General features: G+C 34.2%; 1 protein-coding gene across 5 annotated transcripts in view; it reads right to left on the bottom strand.

Annotated features, from left to right (window-relative positions):
• Nucleotides 1-1,309: 1,309 nt before the first annotated feature.
• The window catches only part of GABRA2 (gamma-aminobutyric acid type A receptor subunit alpha2), a 148,202-nt gene continuing 133,537 nt past the window's right edge, over nucleotides 1,310-15,974 (bottom strand). Inside the window, exons 8-10 of one of the 5 annotated variants that reach the window (XM_023224483.1) lie at nucleotides 14,892-15,094; nucleotides 7,916-8,095; nucleotides 1,310-2,349 (exon numbers count right to left, since the gene is read on the bottom strand). In XM_023224483.1, coding sequence (XP_023080251.1) covers nucleotides 2,053-2,349; nucleotides 7,916-8,095; nucleotides 14,892-15,094 — 680 coding nt within the window. In that variant the 3' untranslated portion in view covers nucleotides 1,310-2,052. Of the gene's footprint in view, nucleotides 2,350-7,915; nucleotides 8,096-12,464; nucleotides 12,468-14,891; nucleotides 15,095-15,974 lie in introns of all 5 variants that reach the window. The other 4 variants (XM_023224484.1, XM_023224482.1, XM_023224485.1 and 1 more) reach the window with 4 other exon arrangements.

The raw sequence follows: 15,974 nt of genomic DNA, 5'->3' as shown, positions 1-15,974 counted from the left end.
GTTTCATTGTTTGCCTTCTAGCATTGTGTACTTTCTCATACAATTGCACACATCCCTAAACTATACAGAAGAGCTATGCTATATTTAAAAGTATAAGAAAATAGGCTATCTTCTATTTCAATGTATGACTAAAGTGCACGTTTTAAAACTAGGTGACAAAGAAGGTGTTACTGGAAGGGAATTAAATAAATACATTTATTGGCTCATGTAACAATTTTAGTTTATGAAGGATTATGGATTGCCTTTTGTGAGGGAATTTTTAATGTCAACGCTGTCTTCTTGTCAAATTTCGTTAATAAGTTGCATTTGTGACCTTGGTTTTATACAATCATGCAAAGCATATAATAGAATCACGTTGAAACAAAGAAAATTTAAAAAATGAGGCAAAGGAATAGCAATTTTTGTTGAGATTTTCCTTATTTCCATAGGTACTCCTTTTATTGATTTTATTAGCATACCTATTTATGCACTATGCTCAAATACTGTACAAAACTGCAATAAATGTTACTATTTGACTACTTATGTTTCTACAAAAACACCATCGTAAAGGTGCATATATTGGTAAAAGTCAACTAATAACTGCTAATGTACATGTCAATCAAAAGTATCTGAGGTTAGGCAAAAACTTTGAATCTAGGCATAATACACAATTCTTGTATTATCATATTTCAGGGGCATAAATAATATTTTAAAATATTAAAAGAAAAATGAATTTTACCCATTAATAGCTAGTAATTATATAAAATTTAAAGTTGTGGTTTCTAATTAAGGTGTGTGTGTGTGTGTGTGTGTGTGTGTGTGTGTGTGTTTGTGTGCGTGAAATAATCCACAATCTATTGGCAATATTTTAAAGCTGCAGTGTAAAAATGTTCAACCCTTACCAAAACCTCTTCTGGTATACAAAGCTGTTGTAAATTTGAGTCAGTGAAATTTAAAGTTGCAATTTACAAAAGCAGATTTACATTAATTCTTATCTGAAAGAACTGCTTTCACAAGAGAAAAATGTGCCAATTAACTGCCCTTTCCTTTATAATTAGTGGCTTCTGAGTCTTGAAAAGAAGCCTTAAGGCAGAATTTGCAGTAAACAGGAAAGAGGAGAATCATGTAAGTGCTTGCCATAGTGCGGGGCACCTATGAATGCTCATCAGTGGGAGTTTTTGGCACAATTTTCTAATCCAATATGCATGCTGCTCCACAGCAACCAAACTGGATGCTTTTTCCAGTCTCCAGCACCAGTAAAATTTAGCTGATCAATTTCAATACAACACATACCTGGAAAGATTAAGACACATTTATTTTCTTTTTTTAAAATTAAGGTAGCTTCCAATGATTAAAATTAATTGTAGGATTTCAATTATTACTTTCAAATAAACTCTGAAGCTAAAAGTGTAATGACCATGACACTCCAATAGTTACTAAATCGTAGGCATAATTAACATCCTATTGGGCTGACTCAAAATTATTTGAGCTTGTCATGCTGTAATATGTTCATGGCTATAGATACTATACAGAGTAATTAAAAGCCAATTTCAAATCTCTAGTTTTTCTTATGTGTGCCAAGCTTCCAGTTACAATAGCAGGGACTCTGAGCATTCATGAACGGAGCTGATGTTGCAGATACAATGTTTGTTACTTCAAATAATTCATCTAGGAATGACAATGTTATCTTCCATCATAACCAAGCAAGAGTAGAAAGTACTCCTATTTAAGAACTAAACCAAAAGGGTCCACAAAAGGTCGTACAGGATCCCCATTTTCATCTCTATTAGAAGAATAGGAAATAAATCAGGTCATCTGAAATTCACTTTACATCAGGTCCTAGGGTAAATCTTTTAAAAAGGCAATGGCTGTTTTGGCATGGAGTGTTTTCCATCTGCAGTTCCATGAATTAGCAAATGCATGTCTCCATTAAAGGTCTACTGGTAAACTATGTCACTATATACATACTGTACATATTGGATCACAAATTAGCAGTTATTAGTCAGACTGTACATAGCAAAACAAACCAAATTTAATGTTGCTATATATCCCAAATATAACATGGGTCTCAATTCAAGGACTGACCCCTAATACAGGTTCTCTGTTTAAATATGTAGCCCAGTAAACTAAATTAAATGTACCAAACAAAACTGGAAAAACTATTCTGGACATTCTGTCAATTTTGCTAACACTGTTAAAAGTTTTCTTGGCTTCAGCTGGCTTGTTTTCTGGCTTCTTGTTGGGTTCTGGCGTGGTTGCGCTCTTGGAGATGGTGGAAAGAACTGGATCTTTTGAAAGATTCGGGGCATAATTGGCAACAGCCACTGCATAAGCATTGTTCTGTATCATAACGGAAGCCTTTTCTTTTTTCTATTGAAAAATACAAAAATTAACAGAGTGTGAGTTGAGTTTGCAACTTAACATTTTCTAAAGTCTACTTCAAATTCTGAAGGAAAGTATCCTAATACAAATGATCATGCATTAGAAAAATCCAGAAATTAGGAAAATAAATAAAGGTGTTTATTAAATTAAAAATCCATTAGGGTGAGAAAACCCCCAGAGTAAAATTAATGGTACCACTTTCCTGGAGAATCATTTTGGTTGTGGGTTGACATGGAAAATAAACAATGGAAAAATACAAGTTCAAAAACCAATATAACTTTTCTTTTCTCATGAGCCAGTCAAGCATTTGTCAAATGAATGACTGAATAACTGAAATGTAGAAATATTTTAACAAGAGGAATGATAATCTACAATGAATGATCCCACATTTCTAGCTTCATAACAGGATTCCCTCCCACCTCACGTCAAAGTCATACAGCAATGCTTTACTCAGATAATGGGAAATCATAACCTTATGAAGATGGCAGTGCAACAAATCCCAGAAACATAGAAGGAGAATAAAATATAAAGTCTGAGATTTTTGCTTAGCTCATCTGGTTTCTCTTTATAATCTCTAGTTCCGTTATCACAAACTCTGGTCTGAGTCACTATTATCTCCTGCCTGGACCTTGTGTCTTAGCTTGGCTTGATTCTGTCCAACCATTAGACACATTAAAGCCAAAGGGATATTTTTTTAAGACATAAATTGAATCATTTAACTTCTATGCTTACTTCCCTTAAACACTATTTCATGGAACTTAGAATGGAAACAACATTTTTTACAATGGCTTCTTTCTTTTGCTCATTACCTACTGGTTCCCCTGAAATAACCTCAGTTTTCAAAATACTTTCTTGCTTTGGTGCCATGCTTTTCACCATGATAGCTTCCCAGACCAGAAGACCTCAGTTTTGAAAACCTGGAATACCTCCTCCCCAATCCATTTTTCACATGACCACCAATTCTTACTCTTATGTTGGTCTTGGTTTAAATGCCATTTCCTAAGAAAGGACTTCCTTAAGGCTACCCTAACTAAACATAACTTTGCTCCCCATATATACTCATTCATAACACCCTAATTTGTTTCCATTATAACATTTTCCAAAACGTGTTATTTCTTAGTCATGTGATTATTCGATTGACATCTTGCTTTCTCATTCAATGAAGGCTGGTGCTGCTTCTGTCTTGTTCACCTTTGCAATCTTAGCACTTAGCATGAAGCCTTTCACAAGTTAGCCACATAATACGTCAGTGAAATAATATATAATTCATTTAATAAAATGAAAATATAAATAGTATTTATCTGTTTCTTTACTAATGTAAATATATTATTAGTTACTTAAATACAAAGTAAATTGAGACAGCAGTGAATTAGCCAAAATAGTGAGCAATGTGTAAAGCAACAGATATAGAGGACAAATTGGTCGACAATCATATTTTGACTCTTAGTTATTTTAATTAAGAGCTTTCAAAGTGTTCAAATAAGTTACAAAAGGAGCTCTGAAAGCCCAGGAGGTTCTAAAAACAGTCATGGGTTACTCATCTTTCACTGGCCTGAGTTTCTCCCTCTCCTCTTTCCCCTACTGACATTCTTCCAGATCTGGCTTAATTATGAAAGAAGGAAGGATGAGATATCACCATTTGTAACTTTATAAAAGCTACAAAACACCTTTTCTTCAGTAATGATGCAAGTATTTCCAGTGTTACAAATAGAGGATAATGTCCAAGTGGAAAACTGATAAGGAAAGTATAAGTAACACTTTTTGAGCACTAGAATATGGCAGGTTGATTGCTAGCCAAGGTGACACCTCTGACAAACCTCACTACGGGATAGGAAGTTCCCTTATTAACCCCATAAGTCCAAAAATGAAGGCTGAAAAAGTTTTGTGACTTGACTGGGTCTCTGCATATTAAATGGCTGAAAAAGCAATCAAACTTAGATGTATCTGAGTTCTAAACCTCTGCTTTTAAACACCATGCCATATGATTTTCTCTCTGAGTAAGCTGTTTAAGACATGGGAGTATGCTTTTTCCTAAAATATTCTTGTTGAGGTTTATACCAATAGGTCAATCTTCAAAAAGGATTTTTCAACTTATAATGTATATAATATATAGTGTTTATATTATTATTTGAACCAAATTGAAACATCATTTAAAATGATACCAAGTTGCACATATAAAGAATCTGGGCCTTGAGAAATTTCCTTAATATTTTTCTTCAGCTTGTAACTTGACAAGAGGAAGATAATGATACTAAAACTATATCAAATTGTTGTAATAAGTGAATGGATGAATGTATTATTCTAACCACATTGAGAAACACATATTCTCCTAGTGGACTGCAAATCATAACTATTACAAGCCAGACAGTGATTATTGGTATACAAGATATAAAGACAATATAATTTATTATGTGTTAGGTAGAGGAAGACAAATATTTTATTGAAGAACTCAAGGAAAGTTTGATAGAATTAGGACATTTATGTTGGATGAGGAACTATGGTGTAGGATTTAGACATGTAGACAAAGAAACATAAGATATAAATGTCTTTTGTTGCAACAGCAGTCTCCAACTAGAAACCCTACACTAATTTTAACCATATTTTCTTTCCCCCCACTTGAATACCCTTCAATTGCACACATATGCACAAGAAATACAGGTAAAAAAATCCTTGTAAAACTCTAGAGCAGAGGGACTAATCAATCTGAACAGATACTCTGACCAATCAGAAATGAGAAGCAGCACATACCAGCCAAGTATCAACCCTGCATATTTGTATGTTGGCATTTTTTGTTCCATGCTAACACTGTGGACTCTTTAATAAGCAGTGTTAAAACTTGTTCCAAGTTATGTTTGTAATTTTTATTGACAGCTATAAATAATAAAATTCACCTTATTTTCTGAATTGTTTAAAGTATGGCTTTAATCTCTGAATCAGCGTAAACTTCAGAGTAGGGCTCAGAACCTAAAAAGGTAATGGTTTTGGCTCTCTTGTAACTTGGAAACTACCATTTTCAGGATCAAGTAAGCAAAGTACAACAGATATAAGTACCATTTTTAGTTGAGAACCCGGTTATTGGCACCTGTAATTTCTTACCAATTCACTGAATGAAGGGCAGGGCATTCTTACGGTGCTTCATCTTCTGAATTCCTAGCCACAGCACAGCAATGCTTTTCTAGCTCAGAATTTTACAAAGCCTTATTTTAAAGGGGAAAATAACTCCCCTCAGTCCATTTGAAAGTAATAACTGCAAATCTATAGTGAAGCAGATTGTTTCTCTTTATTTAAAATTAAAACCATGTTTATGGAGAAAAAAAATACTGTTGAATTCATAGCTGACTTAGAATTCTAAGATCTTCTAAAGCAGAGTCTATAAGTTAAGTCTACATAACATATATTATTAACATTCTTTATAAGACCCAGATTTGATAGTGATAGTACCAAAGAATATCCATACCCTAGCTAAATGATAACCGGGAAGTATTACATGGCCCTATTCACTATCGACTTCTATTAAAAATAACTATGTTGTGAGAAATCGTACTATAGAGACCTCTTTGAATATCATGCAGGCTTTGGATCAAGCCAGACCATCAGCAGGCTGAATCCTTGGGCCACATGACTGATTCTGCTTTATTTAATGTAACTTTTAGCTTACACTCAGAACCTGAAGAGAAATAATCCAATGAAAACCTTTGTGTTAATAATTAAAAACAGTACTCATTTTCATAAATGAATTTTTTATGCTCATGTTCCTATACAAAAATTTTTGTTTCTTTTGAGAACTAGAAAAGTTCTGATAGTTCTGATTGCCTAACTTCCTATTGTCTAATCTCAGACTGTATTTCTACTTTAAGGCACCAAGATAGGCCACTTCGTATCATTTTTGAGAATAAGGCCAGGTATAGTCAAAAATATACACTGTGTTTCAGAAGTCCATTTTCAAAAAAGGTAATGTTAAAAGTTGAGAATGGGATCAGTGGGAAGGAGACTAGGGATCATGCAGGCAAACTGACACTATTTTCTACTAATTGTAAGTAATTCTCATGGCTTTTGAAATCTATGCATGAATGACTGATACAATATCTCTCCAGAATTCTTAACCACTAAGTTTCACTAGACTTCTCTACCTACATGTCCCACAGGTAATTAATACAAAAAAAAAAAAAGTCCAGAAATGCACTCAGCTTCCATCCACTCTCACTTCTTGCCGAAATCTGTACACTCACTTTTACCCCAACCTGCTACTGGTGACACAATTCAGCTAGAACTGATAATTAACTCCACATTGTGCCCTGGTTACCTCCTTGCTATCACCAGGCTAACACTGATTCAGCTCTGAGTCACATCAACTGAGATAACACTTTCTACTGCCTGCGCTTCCTTGCCATTTCATGCCTTTCTGCAGGACCCTGGTGCTTGCCTCTACAATGAAACATGTATGTATCTTTTTCACTTTTGTTTTCGTTTCACTTCATTGCAAGCTCTTTGAAGGCACAGACTGTATACTGCAGAGCTCCTAGCATAGTTCCTGGCACAGAGCAGGCTCAGAAACATTTGCTTAATGATAAATGAGTGGCATGTAACTAAAATGCTTACTATGATAAAAAATGTATATATAACATATAAAGTATAACAAGATAATATGTTATATAGACTATAATAAATACTTTATCGGATCAATTGATATAGAATTCAAAAGCTTATTCTTCAATTCTATTATGTAAGTCTCCTGAATGTCTTCAATTTCACCATCTACAGATGTGTAAGACTGGGAATTAATAAAACAGGCTCAATTTAAAAAATCAAAGCTTGTGGAAGCTGTTTTATTTGTGATTTAGACCCATATCAGCAGGTGAAGATTTGATTTATAAACAAAACTATATATATATATAATATTATATATTATGTATTATCTGGGTGGGGGTAGAGTAAACTATGCTGTCATACAGTTTGTTGAATGTTCAGTTGTCAATGAAGTGGAATGAAATAAAATATAACCCACACAAATTGATTTTCCATTTTAAAATGACATTAAACAGGCTTAAGTATATTTTGAGTGTATCACTTTATTGCAGTCTTTGAATATATATTTAAAATATTAAGTCTGGAAAAATCCAGATTACAGAAATTAAAATGTCTTACACCACTGTATCAAAACAATCTTGACTTCCTATGAGTGTTAGAGAAAATAATTTGCTAGTAACTTCAGCCAATGTTCTAGCTAACATATAAACACCTATGAGTAAAGTGATCTGGCCTTTGAATGAAAATAACAATTACATAGTTTGGAGTCAGAAAGAATCTTAGGGACTGTTCCTTACAATAAAGAAATTGGGCTCTCATTCAAACACTAAAATAATAGGCTTTGGAGAAAAAAATCAGGTCTCCAAAGTATAAATCTATGCTTTTTCTACCATCTCATGTTGCCTTTTTACAGTTATTGTGGCTACTAGACAGCCCATTACCTGTAAAATAACAACATGCTCATTGGTCAGATAATGCTATTGTTAACTGTCTACTAATCATCCTGACTGAGAAAAGTGATACTTACAGAAGATTCTCTGAAGGTTAACCAGTCCATCCACTTCTCTAAGTACTCTAAAGTCCTTTCTTGGAATAAACTGGGCCATGAGAAAGCTATATACTTGGACCACATTAGCTTAGCTCGTTGAAGAATTGCTTTCACTGAGTTGTATGTTAATATAATGCCTTCAGCTTTTATTGAAGGGGACTAAAAGAAACATCAATATGAAATCCATTATTGCATTTATTGGGAAAAATTTGACATCACTTGCTACAGTACCCAGCTTCCCCTAATTAAAAAAAAAAAAAAAAAAAGGCAACATGATATTTTTTTTTAAAGGCAATTTCAGAGTAAGGAAAAGTTTTTCTCCGAGAAAATTTATATATCCAAAGAAAAATTACTCTTCCCTCCCCCAAGGTGTCACTTTGGTCACCAAGAAGCTGAGAATTTGAAGCTTAACTACTATTGCTATTGACTGCAGCTAATGTGCTAGCCCAAAGATGAATGTATTTGAGTCTATTTTCTTTCACCTTGATTTTCTAATTTTATTTCTATTTTATTCAATTATAATTTAAGCGAATGCATTCTTTTGATAAACTGCCTGAAATACTTTGGCACAAGGCAGGACGTTATGAATATAAATAAATAAATAAATAAATAAATACATACATACATACATACACTTGAAAATATGATGTTTTCTATGAATTAAATAAAATGACTCAAAACAATAGCACATTCCATAACTGTTTGGATATTTTGTTCCTATGTCTACGTTTTGAGTAATTTATTATCTAGTGTTTTCTATACTTTCCTTAGCCAGTTTGGACTCACTGACTCAGCTTTAGAATTGAAAGCAATCTCAAGGAATTAAAGTAAATACATTTTTTATCACCTCAATAAAATATGTACTAAATACTGTGCTAAGTAACAGTGGATACGAGGATGAATAAGGCAAAACATTGTCCACTCAGATCTTGTAAACTAGTGCAAGAAACAGACTTATTTGCAATACAACTATAATGTAATGAAATGTTGTAAAAATAATTCGTACCAAGTGGTGTCAAAACACAATTTTGGGAATGAGAGGAGTTAAATACATTAGTCTGAAAAGTTTTCATATTATGTAAAATCAGATAGATCTTAACAAATAATAGGAGTTTGTCAGTTAGCAGAAGAAGAGGACGTATTATTGCAAGAGGGACCAGGAGGTCTAATGTTATGGAGCTGCGCAGAGGCATGGATGTTTGGGGAAATGATGGTGGCTAGTAATGGTTAGAGAAATAATATGACTATGAAACTTAGATCTATCCTCAATCCTGGGTTCACTACCTATTAGATGTGTGATTCTGACCAAGTCACTTTATTGACCAATTTTCATTTCTAAAATAGAAATAGAAATAGACACAGAAGTAAAAACACAATAAAAATCTTCCTTATTATTCATCATAAAAACAAACATAAGAGAAAACTATATACTTGGGCCATATTAGCTTAGCTCCTTGAATAACTGTCTTTAATAATTCATTAAAGAACTGAAGAGTTAGTTAAATGATCTGATTTATGATTTAGAGAAACTCCGACAGTAATATAGAGATAGATAAGAAGAAGACACGATTAAAAATATAAAGGAGTAACAAAAACTATAAAAAGTATGAGGGATGGTGAAAATATGGTCTAAGATATGTAAGGAAAATAATGGACAAGATTTATTGACTGACTAGATGTTGAGTGATACTTCCAAGTTGCTGGCTTATAAGATTAGGTTGTGGCATTAACTGAAGTACCAATTACTGATACTAGGTATGGGCAGTGGAAAGATATAAAATCAATTTTCTTGTATCCTTTCTCAAACAGATATTGTTATATTCATGTTGAGATTGAGATTGAGATGCTATATGCAGGTGGAAATGTTCCAGGAAGAGGTTAGATATACTATCTTGTAAGTTAAAAGGTACGGTGTATAGTTATTGACAATGACCTTGAATAGTGAAATGAAGGCAAGGGTTTTAAATTTTGATTGGGTTATGCCTCTTTAAATCATACCATATTTACTGAGCACCTAACACATGTAAGAGCCTGTACAAAATGCCAGAAAGAAGTGATGTATAAACAAAAATGATCATTTTCATAATCAGTGAAGGAGCTGAGACAGAAACATGCAATTACAAACTACAATAAAGGCTCTAATGCAAAAGAACAGAGTACTGTACACACTTATAATGGAGGCCTCATCATTTACAAGGGCAGGGGAGGGCTCAGAAATTTCCTGAGGAATTGATATTTGTGCTGAGGATGGCAAATGGGGGGACAGTATGCTTAGTGTTGCAGATATTCATGAAAGCATTGTCAGTAAAACCCTTAAAGTGAGAATCACACAGTGAATACTGAAAACAAAAACAGCATTAAAGAAAGCAGAATTAACTGTCTTTAGGGATAAACAAGAACAGATGCCAAGGAAGCTGGGTCCACTCTGAACCCTGGCAGAGAATCAAAAAACAGAAAATGAACAGTGGCAGCTGCCAGGATGTGAGGGAGGAAAGCTGATCCTCTGAAGTTTGATTTAAGAAGGAAACGAAGAGAAAAAGTTTCTGTGCTGGGCCTGAAGAACGGTTCTGGAACATAACAGCAAAAAAAAAAATTAATGTGGATTCCTTGAGAAAAATAGGAAAATTATTTTCAGATCTTAAAGTATGGAGGTTATTAGTGCTCTTCAGCTACAAGATAGTAAATGAAAAGGAAATTAGATTATAGTTGGTCGAGAATTAAGTTGAAAGTGATAACATTGCAAGCAAAGCTTTAAAAAAGTTTGAATATAGAAAAGAGGCGGGAAACTGAGGATATGGGAAGAACGTGGCATAGGATTGGAAAAAGTTTTCTTCTTGGTAAATTAAGCATATTAAGCATCTTCATAAGCTGAAAGAAAGGAGGCAGTTGAAAATAATAAGATGATAGGCCGGGCACGGTGGCTTACGCCTGTAATCCCAGCACTTTGGGAGGCCGAGAAGGGCGGATCACAAGGTCAGGAGATCGAGACCATCCTGGCTAACACGGTGAAACCCCGTCTTGGAAAGGCTATGAACAGACATTTCTCAAAAGAAGACATTCATACAGCCAACAGACACATGAAAAAATGCTCATCATCACTCACCATCAGAGAAATGCAAATCAAAACCACAATGAGATACCATCTCACACCAGTTAGAATGGCAATCCTTAAAAAATCAGGAAACAACAGGTGTTGGAGAGGATGTGGAGAAATAGGAACACTTTTACACTGTTGGTGGGATTGTAAACTAGTTCAACCATTATGGAAAACAGTATGGCGATTCCTCAAGGATCTAGAACTAGATGTACCATATGACCCAGCCATCCCACTATATACCCAAAGGATTATAAATTATTCTACTACAAAGACACATGCTATTCACAATAGCAAAGACTTGGAATCAACCCAAATGTCCATCAGTAACACACTGGATTAAGAAAATGTGGCACATATACAGCATGGAATACTATGCAGCCATAAAAAAGGATGAGTTTGCGTCCTTTGTAGGGACATGGATGCAGCTGGAAACCATCATTCTTAGCAAACTATCACAAGAAGAGAAAACCAAACACCGCATGTTCTCACTCATAGGTGGGAACTGAACAATGAGTTCACTTGGACTCGGGAAGGGGAACATCACACACTGGGGCCTATCATGGGGAGGGGGGAGGGGGGAGGGATTGCATTGGGGAGTTATACCTGCTATAAATGATGAATTGATGGGTGCTGACGAGTTGATGGATGCAGCACACCAACATGGCACAGATATACATATGTAACAAACCTGCACGTTATGCACATGTACCCTAGAACTTAAAGTATAATATAAATAAATAAATGAATAAAAAAAAAGAAACAAAAACAAAAAAATACAAAAAACTAGCTGGGCGAGGTGGTGGGCGCCTGTAGTCCCAGCTACTCGGGAGGCGGAGGCAGGAGAATGGCATGAACCTGGGAGGTGGAGCTTGCAGTGAGCCGAGATGGTGCCACTGCACTCCAGTCTGGGAGACACAGCGAGACTCCTTCTCAAAAAAAAAAAAAAAAAAAAAAGAAAAAAAGAAAGAAAATAAAAAGATGGCTGTGAAGACATAAAATAAGAAAACAATAACTAATGGAACAGGTTTGAGAAAGCAAGAATGAAAGAGATCAAATTAAGAACTGGGTGAAAGAATTTGTATTGAGCAAAAGGAGAAAAGGAAAAACATCGGATATGAAAAAGGGTTCCATAAGAGCATAAATAGACACCTTTGTATATGGAAAGGCATAACAATTTAGAGTTTGATAATCTGATCCAGCACCGTATTTTTCTAATGATAAGGTTTTCTTGCCTAATTTCACAACTGAGGCTAAAAGTAGTATAAAGTCCTGCCCAAGCCTACAGAGCAAGGTAGCTTTGCCTTTTAATATAGAGCTCAAACGTAGCTTGAATATAACTGAGAGTGTTTATTTATTTATTTGCAAAACCTAAATTTAATTATCAGTGCACATTCTACATGTAATATGTTGAGTGTGCCATCACATGTAAACAGGCTAAAGATATATGTCTTTTTCTTAAAACATACAATATCAATATGTAGCTGAATCATCATTCTTATGGGGCAAATTGATACTTGGTATTTTATGAATTTTCAAAGAACTTTTCATTTGCTTGTTGGGTTGACAGATAACCACATTTGCTCATGTTTACTAATGTCACAGAAAAAAAAGGACTTCCATAAGCCTGGTTAGTCAGAAAGGGCACTACAAACAGCCTGTGCACAAAAACTCTGTATTTAAAGAAAATTATAATTTTCTATTTAAAAATTAAGTCTAAGGAATATTAAGGTAAAAGCAGATAAGCTACTTTAGGGCACTCTTCTGGATTTCCTTTTAGTTTTAAGGACATTTTAGTTCTTAGTCCGAAGGTAGGTTTATGAAACAACTCTCAAACTCATCTGAATCACGAAATTGGATAGAAAACCCACTGATAAATTCAATATATATATATATATACACACACACATACATACATACATATATATATGCACACACACACACACACACATATATATATATATATTTTTTTTTGACAAAACTTTCCATGAAGGCAAAGAAGTCCTCCCACTGGTATCACATAGTCAGATTTAAGATCACAAACTTGTTCATTCTTTTATACAATAAATATTTATGAAATGCCTGGTAAGGACCAGACACTGTGCTGGGCACTCTAGCTATGGTAAAGGAAACGAGAACAAGCAATGCCTGATATATTGTTTTCTTGAAGTCAACCACAAGAACTAAAATAACATAAACAATGTTAATTCTTTTCCTGAAAATTAGGTTGGAATCTCAGTGATTTTGACATAGATTTATCCTGGCTATGTGTAATTTGGCATATGGGTAGACTTAAATCCACTATTCACACAGAGTAAGCTATTGCTTTTACAGAGCATTATCAATTATTTGTTTTTCACATTTAGAGGTACTTCTGTTTTCCAAGGTAAAGAGTTGAGAAGGCATATCACTTCATAATGTCAATTTGGTACTCTCTAATATTAAAATAATATATCAATAAATTTACATATGGGAATTCATGGCACAAAACATTTGTCTTTTGCAACATATTAACAAAGGTCTAAAATTTTATCTCCAAAAAATTAGTATGAAAGTGCATATGTAACCAATATACCTTAAAAAATAATTGCATAGATACCATGAAAAAGCAGTACACCATATGGGCAATGAAAACCTAAAACAATACTAAAATGTAATGGAAACGCTGAAACAGCCCGGAAGTTAAGTATACAAAATTGACCAGATTCCTTTTAATATTTATTTGTTGGCTCTGTTAGTAGGGAAAATACATCTTATAAAATGAAATAAACCATCAGCCTTATTAAAATTTCTATGACTTAGAAAATTAAGGAAAAAGACCAAGACTTTTAAACTATAATATTTACTGCTTATATATTTAAACTGTAATATTATCATAGAAATGAAAAAATATATTCAAATAACTGGAAAAGAAATCAAATCTGCAAGTAGGTTAATCCAAATTTAATAAAAGAAGCATTTAGGTTGATAAAATGTTAAAGAAATTCTCTGAATACAACATTTTACCATTATTAAGCATATAGATGATTATGATACATTCTAAGCCTCTTGTTAAGGCAGATACATAATCTACAGAGTATGAAAGGAAACAACTGTTATATCAATGCACATATCTCTAATTAGATTCAGTACTTGAAAACTGAATATGGACAGCAATAATCTCAAAAGAAGTTAATCTTAAAAACAAATAACTTTTCCCTTTTAGACCATATGAGGAATTTAAAATTCCTAGGCATTTCAGTACTGACATATTTATTCCATACAACATGGGAAAAATTTTTTTAAAAAAATGCTACATGGGCTTTTACAGTCAATCAACAGAGATTAGAACAGGGGAAGAGGACTCAATTCATAGACAGAGCCTGGAATTCTATAATAAGTAAAACTAATGTCCATTTTCTTTTTCCAATCTCTTTATAATAATCCAGTGTGGTGTTAAAACCACGAACTTCACAGTCAGACAGGTATATCGGGGTTCAAGTATATTTACTAACAATTTGTGTAAGCTTGGGCAAGTAAATAGCTTTACTGTTTCAGACTCTTCATGAGTAAAAATGAGAATAAGAAGGCAGTCTAGTCATAAAGATTATATAAAGATTATGTGAGAGCATAGGTAAAACACTTAGCACAGTGCCTGACACATGCAGCTCAACAGATGCTATGGAGTGGTTTTAATGGAAGTATTACTACTACAAGCGCTCCTAAAGGATTTCAGGCGAGAACACTTTAAAAGAAATTGATGTGATTTAAATTCATATATATATGGATGTCTTTAATGTCAATTTTTAGAAATATATCTGTTACAAGCTGAATTCATTAGGGTATTTTCTAAATAATGATAACACGGAAGCTCTCACTTACCTTGTCATTTACTACACTCTTCCCATCCCAAGCCCATCCTCTTTTGGTGAAGTAATTAACAGTTGCAAATTCAATTAGGGCAGAGAACACAAATGCATAACAAACAGCAATAAACCAGTCCATGGCAGTGGCATAAGCCACTTTGGGGAGAGAATTCCGAGCACTGATGCTTAGAGTTGTCATTGTTAGGACAGTTGTTACTCCTGCAAAAAAAAAAGATAGGAACCAAAAACATCAATAGTTACTGGCAGGACAGCATGGGAAGTAGCTTTTCTTTCTGCCCCCATCCCCCAAAGCTTTTGCTACTCTTATCCACTAAAAAATAATAAATAAATGAATAAATGCTAGAATACAGTGTAAAGTTAATTATCTTAAATAGGTATGATATTTCTTAATGTAATGACTCTCAAAATATTTTCGGTTTCCATTTTTGTTCTGTATAAAAATCACTTTTCCTCTTCCTAAGTACTATTGAAGTTAAAAAGACTGGGGATACTGAAGTAGCATTACCTACAAGGAAAAGCAGGCACTTTAAATGGGCCCATTGCCAATTTATATATATTTTTTAAATCTTATAAAACCCTCACATTAATTTGTTCATCATTTATTTGAATCATGTTAAGCAATGGACCAATAACCCACAGAAGTAATCATGAAGGAACCGTGATTTAAAAATACTTCAAGAGGCTCGGTGTGGTGGCTCACGCCTGTAATCCCAGCACTTTGAGAGGCTGAGGCGGGTGGGTCAGAAGGTCAGGAGGTCAAGACCAGCCTGGCCAAGATGGTGAAACGCATCTCTTTTAAAAATACAAAAATTAGCTGGGCATGGTGGCAGGTGCCTGTAATCCCATCTACTCTGGAGGCTGAGATAGGGAGTTGCTTAAACTGGCAGAGGTTGCAGCGAGCTGAGATCACACCACTGCACTCCAGCCTGGTTGACAGAGCAAAACTCCGTCTCCAAAAAAAAAAGAAAAGAAAAAAAAAGAGACACAGAGAGAGAGAAACAGAAAGAGAAAGAGAAAAAAGGAAGGAAGGAAGGAAGGAAGGAAGGAAGGAAGGAAGGAAGGAAGGAAGGAAGGAAGG

This window comes from Piliocolobus tephrosceles, chromosome 3 (genome assembly GCF_002776525.5).
Source record: "Piliocolobus tephrosceles isolate RC106 chromosome 3, ASM277652v3, whole genome shotgun sequence".
Taxonomy (NCBI): domain Eukaryota; kingdom Metazoa; phylum Chordata; class Mammalia; order Primates; family Cercopithecidae; genus Piliocolobus; species Piliocolobus tephrosceles.
This window is presented reverse-complemented; position numbering and strand designations above follow the sequence as displayed.